The 21,595-nt window shown below is 42.6% G+C and overlaps 1 protein-coding gene across 1 annotated transcript; it reads left to right on the top strand.

Moving 5' to 3' along the window:
* Positions 1-129: 129 nt before the first annotated feature.
* Positions 130-8,364, top strand: Cript (CXXC repeat containing interactor of PDZ3 domain). The gene is made up of 5 exons (XM_028892808.2): positions 130-247; positions 2,655-2,720; positions 3,563-3,617; positions 6,837-6,940; positions 7,472-8,364. Exons 1-5 carry the CDS (start codon positions 232-234, stop codon positions 7,534-7,536), a joined length of 306 nt encoding a protein of 101 aa, XP_028748641.1. The 5' UTR covers positions 130-231; the 3' UTR covers positions 7,537-8,364.
* The last annotated feature ends 13,231 nt before the right edge of the window (positions 8,365-21,595 follow it).

The following is a 21,595-nucleotide window of genomic DNA, read 5'->3' as shown; positions in this document are numbered from 1 at the left end:
CCCACAGCCAATCGTTGAGGAGGGGGGCGGGCCCATGAGAGAAACCCCGCCCATCGGCGCTCGCTCGTCCCTCCCGCGGCTTTCCAGGTGCGGGATAGGCGGGAGCGGGCGGCCGAGAAGCGGAAGCGAGCTGACGTAACCGGAAGGGGAGGCCTCCCCTCCGGCTGGGTTGTTGATGTTGTCTGGCGGCCGCTCCTCGTTTGGAGGTTGAGGGGGACAGTCGGTGGGAGGATGGTGTGCGAGAAATGTAAGTTAAGGGGCTGCGTCTGTGGGAGGAGGAGGCGGGAGGAGCCTGGCGGGATACTCGTGGGATCTCGGCTTTTTCTCCTCCGGGTCTGTGGGTGTCAGCTTTGCCTTCCTGCCGTGCCCCGCCGTCATCCTTGCCCGTCCCAGGGACTCCTAGGCTTTGGGTTCAGAACGGTCTCAGTTCTGCACCTCTGTGTGCTTGTTTCTCCTGCCCTCCTCCCGCCCTTCTTCCTGGATCGCTTCAGTTACAACTTTTTTTTCTTCTTCTTCTTCTTTTGGTTTTTCGAGACAGGGTTTCTCTGTGTAGCTTTGCGCCTTTCCTGGATCTCGCTCTGTAGCCCAGGCTGGCCTCGAACTCACAGAGATCCGCCTGCCTCTGCCTCCCGAGAGCTGGGATTAAAGGCGTGCGCCACCACCGCCCGGCTCAGTTACAACTTCTTGACTGGCTCCAAGAGTCATTTAAAATGGATCTTCAAAATCTTCCCGGTAGCATCGAGAGTTGCTACCCGTGTAGCAAGTATAAATTCCAGGCTCTCAGTTCGTTTCTAAGATTACAAACAACGAATCCTTTTTAGTACTGTTCATATATGTTCCCGTGTAGTATTTGAATCTTGACTTTTTGGCCGTTCCTTACAAACCACATGCAACATTTAATACAGGTTGTTTAACTGGATATTTTGACCCGTCCCGTCCACTCTTTTCATTGATACCCACAGCACTGGGTAAGGGGAAGGAGAAAGTCTCATCATCGCCAAAGATATCTGTGTAGTCAGCCCTGGCTTTTAGAAAGCTCTTTTCAACCCTTTTAGTTACTATTCAATAATTCGAATGAAATCCTTGAGATTTTTTTTTTAAATATTTTATTTTTTACTGCAAAAACTGTTGATTTGTTTAAAAACAACTTTCCTATCTCGACATCTTTTCCTCGGGCTAGACACAAGATTCCAACTCTTTGTATCCCAATTATTATCTACTATACACGATCCATTTTGTTTATATCCCCTCAGTACATAAAACTCTAGACACAGACACCACTACAGTTCTGTCTTTCCCTGTGTCCTAAATCATTTCAAAAAGTTGTCTGTCTCCAGATTTTTAGAGTTACTTCTTATAACTGTAGACATACAAACTGACTTTCCATACTACTAAAGAACTTTGAAACTTTCACCAGTAGGTCTTCCATTTACTCAGTTCCAAGGAGGTTTCTTTGGTATTGTTTTGTTTTATTTTATTGTTCTTGGTTTTTGTTTGTTTGTTTGTTTCTCTGGCTCCATTAAATCTTTGGAAAATGTTTGGCCTCAGCCAGCACGTCCATGCCATTGAGTATCAAATTCACTTCTCCAGCCTGACTTTTTCCCTACTTAAACAGTAAGGTAACTGTGGCTATTTTGGATGTCTGAGACCCTCTACAACTTCCAACTTCGTTTTCACCAGCATTTACCCTTTTCATACTTGAGTTAGCCAGAGTATGTATACCCTGAATTTCCCATGCCTTTCCTCAGGATGCGCCCTTTATCTATGTAGTTTGACTTTATTTTCTTCATATTTTCGTTGCCAGATTTTTTTTTTTTTTTTGGTTTTTCGAGACAGGGTTTCTCTGTGTAGCTTTGCGCCTTTCCTGGGACTCACTTGGTAGCCCAGGCTGGCCTTGAACTCACAGAGATCCACCTGGCTCTGCCTCACAGTGCTGGGATTAAAGGCATGTGCCACCACCACAGCCCGGCTCATTGCCAGATGTTTAAACTGTCTCAATTAGCTCATATATATAAAATATAAAAAAATTATTATATTTTATTTTCCAGCTTATATTTTTACTGAAGGGCTCTTCACTTTTTTTTAAAGTTTCTGATCGCTTTGAAAATCTGATGAACCCTATAGACTCTTAACAAGGAAAAAAATAGAATACACATATTTGGTTTGTGTACCGTTCTGTCCAGTTCATTTATTTCCTATAATCTGCCTACAAGCTCTTAAGAAACTAATGAACTTGGGTATAAGCCCGCTGAAATCTAGATTCATGGTTTTATTTCCATCGGTACCTTGCACAGGGTTTTGTACATACTAGGTGATTATGAAATGTTGAAGGATGAGTAAGTTTGTCAAATTGTTTAAATTATAAATTTTTTTAATTGTTTAAAGTATAAACAGTGAAAGCATCTTATTGTCGGATAAATCTTCAGACTCAGTTATCCATTGTCCACAGTTACTATCTTAAGTCTTCATTCACTGGTCCCACCCCAGCATGAGTAGGTTCCTACTGTAATCGGACTTGATAACATTATCAACCTCAGGCATGATAGAGTATATTTATTATTTTAAAGTTAGAAAAGAAATGGGCTCATTATTTTATTTCCACATAGTATGTTTATTAGACGATAATTCTTCCTTTTGCTGTCTTGCTTTAACAGGTGAAAAGAAACTCGGCAGAGTTATCACTCCAGATACATGGAAGGATGGCGCACGGAATACCACAGGTATTGTTTCTTACTAGGAAACAGGAGCTGGATCGGATACTTGTAGGCCTTGCTTTAGTGTTTCACTGTTCGCAAAATGAAATAGGAAAAAAGTGCTCATTTATTTTCTCATCTGTTAAACACTAGAGTTCTGGATTCCCCCTACAATTGATTTTCTATCTCCTTTTTCATCATCTGAGTTACATGTACGGGCTCCTGATATAGTTAAGAAGTAGTAAAACTATGAAATCATTTCAGTGTGTGTCTGTTTGATCCACCCTAATAAGGGCTGTGTTTAAATTCCCTTCCCACATCTGAGTTTTATGTTCTTGAACAGACTTAAACTATTTTCACCTACATATGGCAGGCTAGGCATGGTGATACACACCTTTAATGCCAGCACTTGGGAGACAGCAGCAGGCAGATATCTCAGTGAGTTTGAGGCCAGCCTGGTCTACAATTTGAGTTCCAAGACAGCCAGGACTACACAGAGAAACCCTGTCTCTGAAAAACAAACAAACAAAAAACATATACAGCAAAGGATATCTTCAAGGGTGGGGGAACCTAGTGTTTTTCTGTATTCAGTCTATGCTATCTAAGTGGAGAGATGTTACATAGACAAAGAAAATGTAGGTCATTGCCAAAGCACTACTTTGAGACTTAGTAATAAATCAATTGTATTTTATACAAGTGTTTATTAAGAACTGGGCTATTATATGAGGATTTTAAAAAATCATATAAAGGGTAATTTATTGGTCGAAGGTCAGAGAGTGAACTTTTGAACTACTTCATGAGCATTAAGCACATTGTATGTTACATGCACAGAAGTAAATTTTTATGTATGCACTTTTTTCAATATACAGAAAGTGGTGGGAGGAAGCTGAATGAAAACAAAGCTTTGACTTCAAAGAAAGCAAGGTAGGTGAGAACATCTTTAGAGCTCGTGAAGTTGACTTTTTAAATAGCAAGCCTGCTGGAGTGAACGTGCCTGATCCCGTGGTGGTCGAGTTAGGCAGTGGTGGTGTGCAAAGACAGCCTGTTTGCTATAAGCTGTTCCTCCACCCTGTGCCAATGTAGGAAGAGAACAGTGCCACTTTCTAGTATTTTGCAAGAAAACATCATTTCTGTTTTATTTCCTTGTTAGTTTGCCTACAGATCAAAGGTTCCAAGGAAATATAGGAAAGTCATGAACTTTGGAGTTGAACCTGAATTTGAATGGGACTGTCTCTCTCTGTAGTCACGTGACCTGAAACATATTACTGTGGTTTCTTACCCTTTCTGAACTGTACCTTTTCATTTGAGAATCAGGACAAAATACCTCCCATCTTAAAAACCAGATTTTGATAGCATACTTCATTACATTCAGTTTCAGTTTTTACAGGGACCTTTCCTACGGCTATCCCATTTCCTAGCTTCCTTTTCCCACACTGAAGAGTTGTTAGCCAGAATGATCATCTAGAAGGTCCTGAAATTCCTTTGCTTAAAGCCTTCCATTGGTTCCCTTTCCCTGTAGAATAGAATCTAAGTTCTCTTCCATGTTCTTACAAGGTCCTCCATGATAGGACATCTTTCTCTTCCGGCTTCCAGTATACCACACTCCTCCTCATCTGCCATGGAACATCCTCATTAGATTTGCCAATCCCACCGTCACCTAAAGCAGTTCCTCCTGACCCCTTGTACTTGATACTTGGCTGAGATGTGAGCTCCTCGGTGAGGAGTCCTTAGCCAGTAGTTATCTCCTCTCCCTACAGCTTTCAGCTGGGATTCTCTTTGTAATGCTCAATACTTATCTGAAAATCTTGTTTTATTGGATTGTCTTTGTTTTTTCTCTCTCTCCACTCCTATTTGAGTTTGATGAGGGCAGGGAATTTGTAATGTTTACCTTTGGTATTTAGAACAGTACTTGGATACAGTAAGTACTCAAGATGTTTGCTAAGTGAATAAGTAGCCATTGTGTGACATCATCTCAGTGATTAAAAGAAATAATAATATTTATCAAATGGCTGCTACATAGTAGGAGCTTATTTTAAAAAATTGATAAAAACAGCGTAATGGACTTAATGTTCAGCAGAGCATCGTACTGTGTGTTGTTGATTGACTTGGTGTTTTCTAAGACCTTGATTTTTACAAGTTAGTTATATACACCTTCAATTCCTTTAGACTCATAAGTTATTCGTATTTCTGAAGTATAGCTATTACTGTTGAGGGCATTGCATTGGCGAGCTTATTTTAGAAAGTGTACTACTGCATTACATTGAACTTCCAATGCCATTACTTATAAGAAGCAGGAACTCTGGGAGGCTGGAGAAATGGCTCAGTGCTCAAGAGCACTGCTCTCCAGAGGACCTGAGTTCAGTTTGACATCAGAAGACCCACAGCCACCTGTAACTCCAATTCCAGGGGCTCAACGCCATCTTCTGCCTCAGCAGCACATTCACCAGCCACACACAAACATAATTTTAAAAAAATAATAGAATCTTTAGGAAGGAAGAAAGAAAAGAAAAAGTCTACCAATTAATCATAAGAGTTCAGAGATTAAATTGTCATCTTAGAACAATGAAAGTATGGTTTGAGAAAAGGACCCCAAACATCCTTATTCTTGTGGGAGTAAAGTGATTGTCTGGGTTTAAGAAGGTCAACCTTTAAAAGTGATCTGTTGCCTGGCTGTGATGGTAATCCCAGCATGTGGGAAGCTGAGCGGGAAGATAGTAAATTCCATGACAGCCTGGGTTATGTAACCAGATTCTATCTTAAAAGAATAAAGACAAGCAAAGGGTGTCTGTTGGTTTACTTGTCTGTTTAATATAGAAAATAATGGAGCTGAGAGATGGCTCACTGCTTAAGAGCACTGACTGCTCTTCCAGAGGACCTAGGTTAATTCCTAGTACCTATATGGTGGCTCACCTTGGTCTGTAACTCCAGTAGGAGATCTGGTGTTCTCTGGCTCCCACAGGCACAGCACACATGGTACACAGACATATATGCAGGCAAGATACCCATACACATAAAATAAATAAATCAAGGCAAACAATGTCAAACAGGAAAGAAGCTCCTATGCTGTGTCCCAGACAGGAGACCAGAACTATGATGCTACCTGGAGAAAGTGTAAATAGTTACTTTGGGGCTAGGCAACCAGTTTTAAATTAGAGCACTATTGCCACTTTTGGGAGAACTATTCTATAGTTATTTGTCCTATGGTTCCCATAGGATACCATGTTTATATAGTATAAACCCCTTTATACAAAGGGATTAGGCCAGTCAATTAAAAATGCTTGTTATGTAGTCATTAGGAGATGTACATAACATATTTTATCTTAAAACATAAACTGTGAATGTATTCATCTATTGCTGTGTATTGAAGTAAAGCTTAATGAAAGTTGTATATATTTTTTCTCTCATAAACCATCCACCAGCATATATATTCTATACCTTAGTGGAACAAAAGCTAAGCCAGGTATGATGGTACATGCCTATGATCCCAGTGCTCAGGTGCTGGGGACAAAAGAATAGGAGTTCAGGGTCATCCAGCCTGGCTTTACCAAAAAAACAAAACAAGGGAGGGGACTGGAACTGGGAGACAACCTGAGTTCTCAGCATCTATTAATATGGCAGCTCAAAACCATCTGTGACCCAGTCTCTGAAGGACTCAAACCCTTCTGGCCTCCATAGCTACTGCATACATAGGCACACACACACACACACACACACACACACACACACACACACCCCACACACACACAAAATTTTTAATATTTTTGGTAGTTGACTTACCCACAAGTCAATTCAATAGTTATAACAGTTTATATTTAGTCATCCTAAAGCAGTTACTTGCATTCTTTTGTAGAATCAGTCATTCCTTATACTCACATTTCATCAATTTTCATATTTATCACAAATAGAATGACACATAACAAGTGATATTAATGGGTTTGATATTTATGGCTCTTCATAAATTACAGCTTACATGAAGGGCAGAGTAATGCAGGCATTACACAGTAGTGAGCCGGCAGAGGGCTCTGTCAGTGGTGGAATTGATGGGAGAATGACGATGCACACATTAATCAGGAGTGTAGCTTACAAGGGGTTAAGAGTTTCTCTTGTAGTATGAATATTTTTTTTCTTTTTTCAACTTTCTAGGTTTGATCCATATGGAAAGAATAAGTTCTCCACTTGCAGAATTTGTAAAAGTTCTGTACACCAGCCAGGTTCTCATTACTGTCAAGGCTGTGCCTACAAAAAAGGTACGTTTCTTTAACTTATTGTTTCTAGTCTCATCAGATCTACTTCATTTGTTGTTGCCTTGGATAACTCCATAAACTGTTAGTCAAATACTCTTTTTTCTAAGACAAAATAGAGTTTAAAATATATTTATAGTCAAAGGATGTTTTTTTTTTTTTTTATAATGAGTTGAAGTTCTTAAAGATTCTTAAAGCCAAAAGAGGGCATCAAGTGTCTTCTTCCTCTGCACTCTCTACCTACTCCTTTTTGAGGTGGGGTCCCTCCCTGAACCTGGGGCTCCTGTTTTCTCAGTTGGTCTGGAGGGCAGCAAACCTCAGGGATTCTCTGTCTCCCCCTACTTGGATCTGGAGTTATGGGCATTTGTGAGGATATGTAAATATTGAACTCCAAACCTAGTTGACATGACTGCAGAGGAAGTGCCCTAACCATTGAGCCTCTCTCCACACCCGCTGAGTGCTTCTCAGCTTTAGATTGACATAAAGAAACCAAAAGTTGGTGGTACTATGTTCCTCACATGTTTTCTTTCGTTTCAGGCATCTGTGCAATGTGTGGCAAAAAGGTCTTGGATACCAAAAACTACAAACAGACTTCTGTCTAGATGTTCTGGTGAACTCTGGCTTTCTATGGTTGTACTCTCTACTTTGACTTTTCAAGGTATAATGTGGATGGTCCGTCTTACGAAATAACCTGTTTCAAGATAAATGATTCCATCTAAAGCAGGGATGTTGATCAATATCCCTTCATTTGCTCTCATGAAGCTCTGAACAGCAATGGTATAACCAGTTGTCTGCGTTAAGTGGTTATTTTCCTTGTGAGCATTTTACTGAATGAACTAGAATAAGTCACAGAATTAATGAAAAGGGTTTTCCTGAGTTCTGTATGCACTTTCTATTTAACATCTAATTCTTTTCTGATCCATGTATTTTATTTATAGATACTGCAAATGTGAAATTACTGATTCTTTTCTCTGAATTTGACGTCCAGACTTAGAATTGCTCCCTTACTCACAAATGTCACAGTTCTTAGAATCAGCAGCCCCTTGGTTAAATGCATTTTCATTAGCTATAAATATTCAAGACCATTACCGCTGAATGGTTCCTTAGTAACCAGTGCTGCCACAAGTCCAACAAGCTGCGTTTCTTAGATTTCTGTTTGATGTTGAAGTGCCACTTCCTTCCCCTGTGAACAAGAGCCAGTGGAGTGCCCACTGGTCCAGATGAGTGCACTGTGTTTCAGAGATGCATTCTGTCAACATCATCTTAAACTCACATTGTCACGAATGCAGGGAGAACAGTGTTGTCCCTGTCATGAGAATGAATGTCTTCGGCTTGGGAATGTTCTTTGAAGCAGGAAACAAACATTTTCTTAACCTCTCTACCACCACCCCCCACCCAAGAAATCAATAAAACAAACATCTTGGCTCTTGTGTGTATCTTAATGATGTTACTGTAGACTTCTAGGAGACTGTTTTGAGGTTCAGATGAAGGTTTTCTTCTATTGTTTCTTAGATTTGGGCCTTCTACCTTTAAAACCCTCAGCCTACCAGGAAACCAAAAGGACATTGTGTTTATATTGCTGTAATGTGGGAACCACTATAAATAATGAAAAAGTAGACATTGCTTATTGTTTTAAAAATACTGTGAAGAAAAAGTTGTCATTTAATCTACAAGATTTTTCAGTGTTTTTCTAGGATGCTTTGTTAGTTATGTTTATCAGAAAGATTACAGAATATTACAAATTTCAAATAATATGTATCAGGACAAAAAAAATCCTCTTGTATTGTAATCAATTTAGGAGTTTTAGGGTTTGGGATTCGTTTTTTGAGACAAGGTCACTCTGTGTAACCTTCCTTGAGTGTCCTGTAGACCAAGCTGGCCTCTCTGAGCACTGGGATTTTCAAACCTAAACCTTCACACAGAGAAGTCATATATGAGCAGGACCCAGCCAGGCACATCTGTTGGCATGCTGTACCGTTAGAGCAATTACTTACTCTCCAGCATGGGATGATCTGTTTGATCTCGGGTTTGTTTACTTTTGTCCTCCCACCCTGGCCCTGTGGTTATTCTTCCAAATGTCATTGGTTTAAGTTTCACACTTTCTGGGCAAGCCCACAAGACATTGTGTGTGAGTATCATTTATCAGTCTGTTCATACAGGGAAAAGCTTGGCAATTTGTACACTTTTGCATCTTCCTAGGTAACTTTAGGGAATGGAGTGCTTTTAAAATTCAACCAGTATTTGTTGGACTTCTGCTTTATTCTTATCTCTAGCCAGACTGCTGCTCATTCTAAAACGTTTGCATATAAAGTAGAATCTGGGCCTGTATCAGGGCAATGATTTTAGCCGAATACTAAAGTTAGACGCTGAGCTCAGGTAGTGGTGAGCAAATGGAAATGAGGTACAAATGAGAGTCCCAGTGAGAAGTTGGCAGGACTGATTGCCTGAGTAGAAAGGCAGCGTCACACAGGACCTTTTTCAATGTGGTAATGGTAGGCATTTCCACCAGATGGCAACAATGCTCTGCTTGGTTTTGAATTTGCCACCATGCTAAAATGTTTGTAGTTAAAGCAACCTAAAGAACCAGGTATGTGATCATAAGTTCCCAATAATATTGTGAATAAGCCAGAGAAATTGATGATAAAACATTTAAAATCTGGAAAATAAGAGCAGTTGATAGGGCACTTGCCTGGGTGCAAGAAGCCCTGGGTTTGAATACTAGTGCCATATACACTAGGTGTACTGATCCAGTACTTGCAAGGTAGAGACAGAAGAATTAGAGGCTAAAAGGTCACCCTTGACCGTGTAACATTTAAGGCCATCCTAAGCTACATGAGACTTACCTTTTTAAGAACGGGAGGGGCTGGTCAAGAGTGCATACTGCTCTTACTCAGGACCTGGTTTCGCTTCTCAGCACATACATGGTGGCTCACAACCTCACCTCTGGCCTTCACAGCCTCCTTCACACACATGCAGAGTAACACACATAAATAAAACTTTAATTCTGAAAAATATATTTAAACGGTTATCAAAGGCAATCTTCAGACCAAAGATGGAAAACATTAGAAAACTAATCCTGCAACACAAGACAGTAGTGTGTTTTGACCGGTATAGGCTTATTTTAGAAATTCAAGGTTGGCTGACATTTTTAAAAACCTACTAAAGGTATGTACATTAGAAAACTAAAGCTACATGATGATCTCAAAGTGTGGAAAAACGTTTGATAAAGCTCAGTGGCTGGGGGTTGGAGAGATGACCCAGCGGTTAGTAACAGTTGCTCCACAACTGTAAGGACCAGAGTTCAGATTCCAGTACCCACAAAACAAACAAAGTGTTCCCCTGCGGACGCCCATAATCCCAGGACCAAGAAGGGCAAAAATGGGAGGGTAGGGTTCAAGAGGAGACCCTGCCTTCGAGGAACAGGAAAAATGACGGCAGGTGCCAGTGCCCTCTTCTGACCTCTGCTTGTACACACAGGTAAGCGTACCCCCATGCACATACACACAGATGTATAAATAATGAAATATTTTAAAAATTCACTCATAATGAAAATGGCTATAACATTAGAAAGAAATTCCTTAGTATACTAAGATAACAAAAGACCCACAACACATCTCACAAATGTTAAATGCTTCTCTTGAAAGGGATGTGCTAGACTTGTTCTTGTGAGGAACTGTTTGGTTAAGCTTGCTCTCTGACATACTTTTCTTAGCTCTTTATTAAACCAGTCAGAAGGCACCTTAGGCAGAGACACATCTTTACAGTGTAAACAGATATTCCACAACAGGGTCTACGTTGCCTGGCTGTCCCCAAGGCTACTATCATCCTGTTTCAGCCTCCAGAGTGCTGGGGTTATAGGCATAAACCACCACATCCAGTTCTCTGAATGCTGGAATTTGGGAGTTACATGCCCTGTGTGGAATCTAGGAACCCTTCAGTTCCCTACCCATTCTTGTTTTTCCCTGTCCTCATGAGCTTGCACACTACACATGTGCACCTTACTATTTGACAAAGACACAGAAGGATGCCTGTGAAGGATTTCTGGAACGTTTTCTGTGTAGTAGCATCCTTTCTAGAACTGCCCCATACTGCCCAAACTCCAGTCTCTTTGCTCACTCATTCGGGTGACTAGGATCCACCTTGGTATGAATGGGGTGCCCTCTCAGGAGTCACGGTCTTGTGCTGCCTGTTCTCCAAGATCCAAAAGTAGTTTTCTCAGTTTTGCCCAGTTTTTTAAATTATTAGAGCAGAAAGGTAAACGGGACCGTTGGTAGTTTGTCACTACCACAAGTGGAAGGCCACTACAGATGGACTAAGATGTTCGGTAAGGTTCCCATCCCAATAAACCCATTATACTACTGCAAATGTTATAAATACACTTCATACTCCCAGCGATTGGACATCACGGCTTACAGAATAGTTCACTAGAGTGTCCGTTGTTGTCCCCCCCCCACACACACACACCCAATGATGGTGGCGCTGGCTGAGCCCTGCAGCTCCTTACTGCTCAGAGTCTTGAAAAAGCATGCACTCTCATTAGCCTGGAAAAGCTCAACATTCCAAATCGGAATACAGTTTCTTCGGAGTGCATAATGCTTCCTGGCCACCCTAAGTTCAGAAGCTCCGAAGTCAAGCTGTCTTAAGTAGAGGACTATTGGGGTTTATTTAGGGGCAGGGGGGTTAACATCACTGTGTATCCCAGACTGGCCTAGAATTCTTGATTCTGCCTCAGTCTCCCACATGCTAGGATGAACAAGGGGTGCAGCTCCACGCCTGGCGTGTCTTGTACAGTTTCGTAAGGTTTCCCTCGCCTTTCTGGTCGTTTGTGTCCATGCGGACTCAACAGTGGAGAGACTGGTTGGTTGGTCAGCAACTGCTTCTCTTGGTAGGCCAGCTTACCACAAGTTTAAGGTGAGGCTGGCTTTCCTGACGGTGTTACTGAAGGATGTTTTTGACTGGGAAGAGAGCAACTAGCACTCTTAATTTCTCTCATCCGGATGTTAAAGTGGCGAGAAAGAGCCTAAGTAGTCACCGTTCAGTCACTGGCTTTTCCTGTTTTTAAGGTTCTGTGCCCACCATCAACTGTGTGTGATGAAAATCTGTTTTCCCATCTCTGGAGCCTGTGCCTCTAGATTCTGGACGTAGTGTGAGAGGGACAATACTCCTCTACCAGTAGTATGCGTAGGGGGTTACGTGACGTGGTCAGGAATTCGCATGACCCTCATCTGTCCTTCATTCAGCCAGTGTTCTCAAGTCAGTTTTCCAGCCCGCCTCCAGAGGTGTCCTAAGTTCTCAGCCTGTTAGCACTCAAGTGTGTGCTGAACTTGTTCCTGTATTGACTTAATGCCGTTTGCAGCTTGGCTTTTCAAGTGTGTCAGGTCTAGTACCACTTGTTTCTCCGCCCACTCAGAGTTGGGTCTTTGACACCTTCTTTCACTATCTTTGAGGTTCATGCCATTCTCCCTCAAAATACTAGTAGTTTTAGAGGGGAAAGTTGAGGATCAAAATTAGATATGGTTTGTTAACTTTCCCCAGAAATTTTAGTTTCATATATTTTTATAGTTTTATCATCTTCTTAATGTTCACCAGACATTATACACTCATGTCTGTCTGTCTGTCTTGCTATCTATCTATCTATCTATCTATCTATCTATCTGTCTATCAGTCTATCAAGTTTGTGGTACTGGAGATTGCCCTCACAAATGTTAGGTAACCAACCAACCTAATAATTAGATTTTGACCCAAAACATCAATCCTCCAAAGGGAGAAATGGTGGAGACAAAAACTAAGGCCTATGGCAGGGAATGAGGAGAGAGATGTTAGTGGGGACAGGAGAGATTAACCTGGTTGAAGTTGAATCTATAAAGGGAATATATATATAAAGAGAAGGTACTGTGTGTAAGAGAATATGCTTAGTGTAATAATTCCTTCCCTCTAGCTGTTTTTTTTGGTTTTTCGAGACAGGGTTTCTCTGTGTAGCTTTGCACCTTTCCTGGAGCTCACTTGGTAGCCCAGGCTGGCCTCGAACTCACAGAGATCCGCCTGCCTCTGCCTCCCGAGTGCTGGGATTAAAGGCGTGTGCCACCACCGCCCGGCTCCCCTCTAGCTGTTTTACACCTCAAGTTAGAAGTTCTCCGTGATCCCAGCCCCAAGCCTGCTTTCTGATGAGGTGTCTGGCCTCTGACAAAAGCAGGTAGCCCTCACCCAGGCTTCTTCATGCAATATTTATAAATATTAAAGGACACCGTCTATTGGCCAGTGACTAACATGCCCTCAAACTACAGTTTCAGAAAAGTCTGCTGTGGACCTCCAAAGAGCTCCTAATTTTTCTCCAAGAATTTCAAATCTTCCTTCATTGATACACTCGTTCAGGGCCAGGCATGAAATAACAGCCCAGGGGCAAGTTCACTATTTTGACAGATAAAGTTGTGCTGGAGCATAGTCAAAGACATTCACTAGCATGGACGTAGTCATTATGACAGTCATTGGCTGCTTTCTTCTAAGAGGACAGAATTGCAACGCCTCAAATATTTGCTGCTTGGTCCTTAAAATAAGTTGGCTGCCCTGACTCCTGTCCACGTTAGAAATGATCAGTATATTTGGGAAACTGAGCTGATATGAAAGGTTAATGGCTGCCCGACAGTGATTCAACATTTTCCCAGACTAGTCATATTGTTTTTTAATTCCCTAATGACTTTATGGATTAATGTTGGGACCAGAAGTCACTCAGACATCTCTGAAGATTATCTACTGGCATGAGTTGAAGCACATATTATTGTACATTCATGAACTAAACTATCAGTAATTTGATCCACATGACCGTTTGCAGCTTAGACAAATGCACTTAGACTTTTCTGGTTGTTTACTCAAGGATCATAATTTCTTACTATATTCACTCAATAATAATAGTGTGGAATTATTTCCTGTGTGATCTAGAATTTATGGACTTTCTCCAAATTCAGCCCTTTTTCACAGCTGCAGAAAGATAATTCTTTCTCATGATTCGGTGGGCCAGAAAGCCTCCTACAACTCGGGCAGTCCTCATTTTATAAAATGAATTCTAACTCAGTTTCTCTGTGGATTATTTACAACCAACCTGTATTTTAAGGCGTTTACCCCACACTCAGATGAACACACTCAGCTAAAGCAGCCCATTTGGAACAAATAAGCTTTACCCAAAGGTTTAATCATAAAAATGCATTGCTCACAAAAGGTCTGATCCCGAATCTAATGCCTCACACATGTTTACAGACTCCTTTGCCTGGAACATGGACCCTGTAAGACATTGCTTCCTTCTCTCCAAGGGGCAAAGGAGAAGAGAACCTGTGCCTTTTGCCTTTGGAAGGACCCTCCATAGGCTCTTGATTCCCTCAGCACATGTGGATGAACAGAGGAGTGGAATCTTCTTGCCTAGGCATACAGCAGCTCACTCATGCTTTTGAGTGGAAGAAACCGTGTTCATGACCACCAACTTTAAAACATATAGCCATCACTGCTCCTAGAAACTTGGGGCCGAGTCAGAGCCAGGCCAGCGGTTCTCTGTTCCCTCCTTACCAGGCATTCTACCTACAGCTGGCCCATCAAAGCTTGACCTGCACCCAGGGCCTTGGTCCTTCTAAGCCTACCCAGAAAGCCGCCTCTGTCACCCAAAGGCCTTGCTAAGTATCCTGTTGCTCTGTGCCCTACAGCCTGCATTTCCCCATCATAATATTGAGGTCACTCCACTCGAAATTTACATGAGCTCTTCCTTCCTCCAAGTAAACTATAAGACTCATACATCCAGATACTACATATTTTTTGTTTACAAAATAAAAGTCACCAAAATGAAGACAGGACTGCCTGTTCTCACTTCATAGCTCACAACAGGAATTCGGTGGTTTTTTATGATGTTTCTAATAAATTAACAACTCATTAAGCTATTAATTTAGATATATATTAGTTTATTAATTTATTAATAAATTACTTTCAGTTCTGATTAAGGTAGAAACTACTAAGTCAGAGGAAGCTGAGTTTCTAAGAGTCTGGGGTTTAGGGACTTCCAGAGAGAGAGCATTTGAATAGAGAAACCATCTCAAGGAGGAAGCCATGGCAGTGAGTAGCTGTTCTTTCTTCCCCCATTTCCTGCCAAGACTTAGGCTGAGGGGCTGCCATAGACAACAGCCTCCATCATTCACCAATCCTAAGGAAGAGACTTGTATTTAATGTTGTGTCCCAAAGTCCAGGCGCTGAGTTCTGGATGCCCACTCCCCTTTATAGAAAATGTCAAGAGGGTGAAGACCAGCTGCCTGATGCTGCGGGAGAAGGGTCCTATTTTTTAATTATACCCGGAGATTTTACTTTTTGTTCAGTATCTGATTTCATCTGAGGCTGCTTTGGTCTCTTGCAAGCCTCAGATCCAGGAAATTTCTGCTAAGACATGTATGCAGCAGCACGACAGATGTTCCTTTTACCATGCTCCTCCTTGCCTGTCCTTCTCCAGGTAGCCTAGCTTGTGCTCAGAGCCTGGCGCAGACACATAACAGCAAGACACAGAGAAACAACGACAAAGTCTTCCTTGGAATGGGGAAAAACAAACTGGTGGTACAGACACAATATTTGGAAGAAAAGATGAGCACAGTAGCCTGGGAAAGTTCTCTGGGAAAACAGGTTTGTGGTAGGGAGGTGTGCCCTATGACCCAGGCCCACGTAGGAAGATGAGCAGTCTCAGGTGTGTTTGTAGGACTTGGAGGACATGTCCCTGGTGACCTGAGTTGAGCCCCAAGAACATGGCAGAACCTCAGGAAAGAAATGCGCTCTTCTGTTGCCGTGATTTAACACTGACCAAAACTGACTTGCAGGTTATAGTCTATCCCCGAGAGAAACCACGAAGGGGCACTGCTTACTGGCTTGCCCCATGACTCCCCCAGCTTGCTGTCTTATAAAACCCAGACCCACGTGCCCACAGGTGGCACCGCCTGCAGCAGACTGGGCCCTCCCACATCAATCACTAATCCAAAAAAATGCCCACAGACATGCCCACAGGCCAATCTCATTGAGGCAATTCCTGGAGCTCCCCTCTTCCTGGGTGACTCTAGTTTGTGTCAAGTTCACCAAAACTTAACCAGCACAATATCCAACAGAAATATCTGCAAAAATCTTTTAGTATTTCAATCCATGGACTCTAACAGAAGTACCGCCTGCCACCGGGCACACCATCTTTTTGTTGTTGTTTACGCTGTGCAGTTTTTCAGACCCCATTGAAACTTCAGCATGTCTCCTGGGGCCCAAGAGAATCACAGGGAAATGGAGGACACCCCTAAACCTTAAAGTAGATCACCCAAACAGTGAAGATGCCTCCATAAATAATGGCATGGAAGGGTATACTTGAGGACCAGACCCCTCAAGTCCTCTGCCCCCTCCACCCTCACTCACTGAACTGGCATCTCATGACCCCTCCCTTTCTCTAGACAAGACCCCAGGGAAAAGGAAGGTTGAAAGCCATAAATTCACTGAGGTTCCATTTTTGACAATGCAAAGCTAGGGAGCTCTGAAAGGAAATAGTTAAGTTACTGTTGATGAACCAGCCTGCCTCCATCTTGGGCTTGAAAGCCATCTTAAAGTAAAGACAAACTAGGTTCATTCCTGTTTATGATTAAACCTCTGTTTCTCAGGGACTGGGCTGTGCCCTACCTGTAACCTTAACTACAGATGGTTCTGGATGCACTGCCTCTCAGAAAGTTAGAACCATCTTGTCAAAATGCTATCATTTCAAAAAGTTGTTATGACCATCTTGTTATGACCGCTTGCAACCATGTCTTTGTTTCAAAAGGTTATTATAACTGTGGGGTCCCCCTTTCACTTTTTCCCTGGGATACTCCTGAGGAGGGAGAAGTAAGAAATATTCAGATAGAAAGATAGATGGGAAACAGAAACACAGGATAGCCTTGGGATGGCCTGGATCATTATCCACCAGCCCCTTCTGTCTCTTCTGAAGTGTTATTTATAGATATGCCAAGGGGTGGAGCAAAAGACCTCCCCCTAGCTCAGCCAAGTATAGACCCTTCCAGTCAACTGGTAACCATGCACATGGTCAAGCAATCCTCTAGTGCAGCCCTGCTGGGTAAAGCAAGCTCAGATCTCACTAGGAAACTTTGTGGGCCTCCACATATAACCACCTGTTGTCATGACTACCTTGTAATGACCACCTCGTTATGTTCTGCTCCTGTAACCCCGCCTATTTGCCCACCACATCCTCCATTTGGAAAACCCCTAACCCTGAGTGATAAAAACCTTGTGTTCCTCATATCCAATGCTGACCTCTTGAACCCTGCCTTAGGGGAAGGCAGCCCATGTACACAAATAAAAAAGCTTGCTTTAATAAATTCAACCATGGTGATTTGGATCAGTGGTTTTTCTCCTTGCATCTTTGGGATTAACACTATCTAGAGGTTTTAACTGGGCTCATTTTCTCTGCCAGTTGAAGAGTTAAGAGACAGGAAAACTCTGAAGTATGACAGGTAACAGCAGGGAAATTATTGAACAAGCAAGCTGCAACAGACAGAATCAGTTTTTATTATGGGTAAGAAAACACACATATCCAGTGGGCACATATGAAAAAAGACCCTCCACAAAGAAGAGGGGGCACTCAGGAAGCCTATGCCAAACTCTTCCTTGAGGGCCTGATGGGTTTTGTTGTTGTTGTTTGTTTGTTTGTTTTTGAAGTCTTTGAAGGGTCTTCCTCCCCCAGTTAGGGTTGGTCAGTTTGAAGAAAGACAAGATGGCTGTTGTGTGACATGTGCTGATCAGGCCTTGAACTTGTTGAGCAGGGGTCCTGATTTTAAGCAGGGGTCCTCTGCTTTAAGCTGCTAGATTTGTCTCAAGTCATGAGGAAGAAGCCAGCCTTCTTGGAAGCTCAGTCTTTGTTACCTAGTCATGGCCCTTCTCGCTATTGGTCTGCCTCCTCCTCAGGGTGTCTGTCTAGCCTCTAGTCCTTCAGTTATGTTTGTCACAAGAATGTGTGGCCTGAGAATTCCATCCACTGTTCACAGCTTATATTCGGATACGACATTTCCCATGGAGAGCAGGTACCCGATTGGTCAACTAAGGGTCTCCTAAGAGGTGCTAATGTTCTAGAAGACAATGGTAAATAAATTCTTCCACTTATGCCACGAAAAAACGAAGTCAGTAACTGAGGCAAGGGTTCCCTCCTAACCGTAAGGTATCTCTTTCCTCTGCCCTCAGAATCAAGACTTCAGTAGCCAACTCCACCCCAAATAACCTCTTTTCCTTAAGTCAAGAATGATTGATGTTGACCCTGCTTTTATGATCAGTTGATTAAAAAAAAAAATACAGCTAAGACATAGTCATTAACTTTGCAAATGAATTCGTTTTAATTTATGCATACTGGACATCTTAATACTCATGCAGATTTGAAAACGTATTCATATAAATGGGCACCTTTTCATTCCTTCTGCAGAGAGAACACACAGAGGGTTTGCAGATTCTTTGAAGTAACGCCAGGGCTCCCAAGAGCCCAGGGTCCATAAGGTGAGACCTACTAAGCTCAATCATCTTAAATAGGTTCTGTGTTAAAAAAAAAAAAAAAAAATCCAGTGTGGACAACAGCAGTGTCTGGCAGAAACGGTTCCTGAAGCATCCTGCTTGGCGGACTCCCAGAAGCAATAGCCTGCCTTGCAGCACATCCCCCCTCGTGTTTGCAGAGTCCCCACGCCAGCCGAATCACAGCTTGCTTTCCACTCCCCGTAACACCTTGCAACATCACAAAATATTTGCGGGAGTTTGTGAAGGGCGGCTGCAGAATTAGTAAACCAAAAATGGGGCCTCCCTTCCCTCCCACCCCGTCAGCACCTTCTGTTCCAGCAGCCCGAGAGGCAGCTCCTCGAGAACTCTGATTGCTTCTCCGGATTATGAGAATTCTTGGCACCATCGCCCAGGGCAAGAAGGGAAGTAGAGGAAATATTATGGAACTTTGCAGGTGCTGGTACATAATATTGTCACTTTACGGAATCAAATTTCTAAATGACTCCATGAAGGTGAGTTGCTATGGTAACCAGCATTCTCAATTTTTATAGCTGGGAGTGAGGATAGCGTGGGCCACTTCTATTTGGGAATATATATTCTGGGTTTAATGAATAACAACTCATGCTCCTACTCCTAGGTAACCAGGCACATGTAATACTAGACCAGGGAAGGGACCTTAGCAACCATCTAAATCTGCCTATTTAGACATGGCAAACTGAGTCTCAGAGAAGTGTCGCTGCGCAGGGACCTGTTGGCTAAGGGACTGCGTTCCTCTGTTTAGAGTTCTTTAATGCTTTTTAAATTTAGATCACGCTGCCTGTCCAAACCGGCTCACACAACGTTTATGAGCAGATAAGGAGAAATGAAACACAGGTAGACATAGGGCCTTGTCTCTTCTCACTGAGACATTCAATCTGCTCCATTGGAAGTGCTTGTCTCTTAAGAGATCTCTCTCCATCACAGTAAACATGGACTCCATGTTTCAACTTCCATGAATTCCAAATGATAAATAAGAGGACAGTGTAGGGGTTAGGGAGTGACTTGAGGAGTCCTGGTATATGTAACATATATAAATTGTTCATCTCCAGAGAATTACAGCACACCGCAATTAAAATGAACATGGGAAAGTCCCTTCAGTGATTAAAAAGTTAATCCTTTGGATTGTATTCAAGGCCTACCTTCCTGAAATTTTTTCATATAAAAGCATACAAAAATACTTCAGGATAAGAGCTTTCCTTCTGGTTAATAACTTAGAAAACTTGGCCATTAGAAGTGTCTATGGGGTTCCTTGTGAAGGGCAGCAGCAGCCTGGAGTACATGGTGCAACTCCTTTAAAAGCAAGACAAAATCCAAAAGGAAGATGAGTTTAAAGTGTTGGTATATTTTAAGTAGACTTAGAAATACAGACACTTGGTCCTTGGAAGTCTTTAAACACATGCGGATCTGTTAAAATGCAGATTCCTGTTCAGAAGTTCTGGAATAGCACTCTATAAGGCTTACAAGCTCCCAGACAGGGCCAGGGCCTTTGGTCTGAACCTTGAGTAAAGAAGGACACAATTTATTTGCTGTCTCCCTGATGTGTTTTCTGGTCACCTCTGTCTTTCAAATGCTCTGTGACATGCATACACATGCGCACAAAGCACACGCACGTGTGTGCACAGACACGCATACACACACATGCATATGTACACACACACACACACACACACACACACACACACACACACACACACACGCACACGCATTACCTGCGTGGCCCTGAGCTGCCGCTGTGTGCAGATGTGACTCACCTGCACACATTTAACATCACGGACCAGGTTGTAAACCCACCTGTGTTTGCTCAAGCCGGTGTGTGAGCTTGTTATCAGATTTGGGGGTCACCCCTTGTGCCCCAAGTCAGGTCCTCAATGAGCCAATTAAAATAGCTAAATCCTAAGTGGAAAGCAGGAAAAGAAGTCTTCAATGTGGCCACATTGGGAAGAGGGACAGAGAGATCCATTGAGCCCCTCAAGGCATTCTTTGGGGACCTGAAGTGACAGACCCAAGTTTAAACAGAAGGCCAAGGATGTGCACATTGAAGCAGCCCCAGGCAAGTTGTGGCCCTGCCCACCTCAGATCCATCACCAGTCTCATCCCTGTACTGGGTCTCTTTTAGGAGACATGTTCCCCCTCAGGCAGGCGCCCTCTCCTTCTCCCACCCTGAGATTCCTGAGGAAATTCCCATTTCCTTGGGATCTGTTGTTTCAATAGTCTGATAAATTGAGAAACAAGATAATTGAGAGACTCAGTATCTTTTAAGATTATCTTCATTTTGGCCAGACCAGTTACAAATTTAGTTGCTAGAGCTAGCTCTTCATCATTGGTCGATACGCTGAGGGTTATTTTCTCCAAGCTGAGGGTTATTTTCTCCAAGTAGGATGCTTAGCTCACCCATGAGCTCAAGACCTAAAGGTCTGACCTAAGAGATGCTGAGTCCATTCGGACTTGATTTCCCTCTTTCATAAGTTGACTTTAGAAACCAATGGCCATGCGGAGACCTCACACTGGGTCTGTGAGAAAACAACAATCACCTGTGAGGATTTTTTTTTTTCCAAGACAGGGTTTCTCTGTGTAGCTTTGGCTATCCTGGAATTGTAGACCAGGCTGGCCTCGAACTCATAGAGAATTGCCTACCTCTGCCACCGGAGTGAGTGTTGGGATTAAAGCTGTGAGTCACCACCACCTGGTGGGATTTTTTTTTTTTTTTTTAAATAGAAGGAAGTACATTATTGGCGTTTGAGGCCACCATAATAGAAGCACTACCATACACTGGTTAAGAACTCAGATGTGGAGGAACTCAGATGTGGAGGCCGACAGATTCGGGTTCGGAGTGCTTCTCTCCTGCCCCAGGTTGTGTATCTTAAGAAGAGTTACTTCAAATTGCTGGACATCTGTTTCCTCCCTTGTAAAGTGGGATAATTTCCCCCGTGGCGGCTGTAAGAGCTACAGTAAGCATTGTAAACGGCCTAGTATGGCGCTCAGTAAAGACAGATCTTATGAACTCAGCAGAATCCCTTCCAAGCAGATTTGGAAACGGAGCCCAGCCCTGGCCACCCATCCCTCGGGTTTGAGAAAGCCTACTACATAGTTTGCGTATGGGGC

The sequence above is a fragment of the Peromyscus leucopus genome, chromosome 22, assembly GCF_004664715.2.
Source record: "Peromyscus leucopus breed LL Stock chromosome 22, UCI_PerLeu_2.1, whole genome shotgun sequence".
Lineage (NCBI taxonomy): Eukaryota > Metazoa > Chordata > Mammalia > Rodentia > Cricetidae > Peromyscus > Peromyscus leucopus.
The sequence above is the reverse complement of the archived record's forward strand: the minus strand, read 5'-3'. Positions and strand labels throughout refer to the sequence as shown.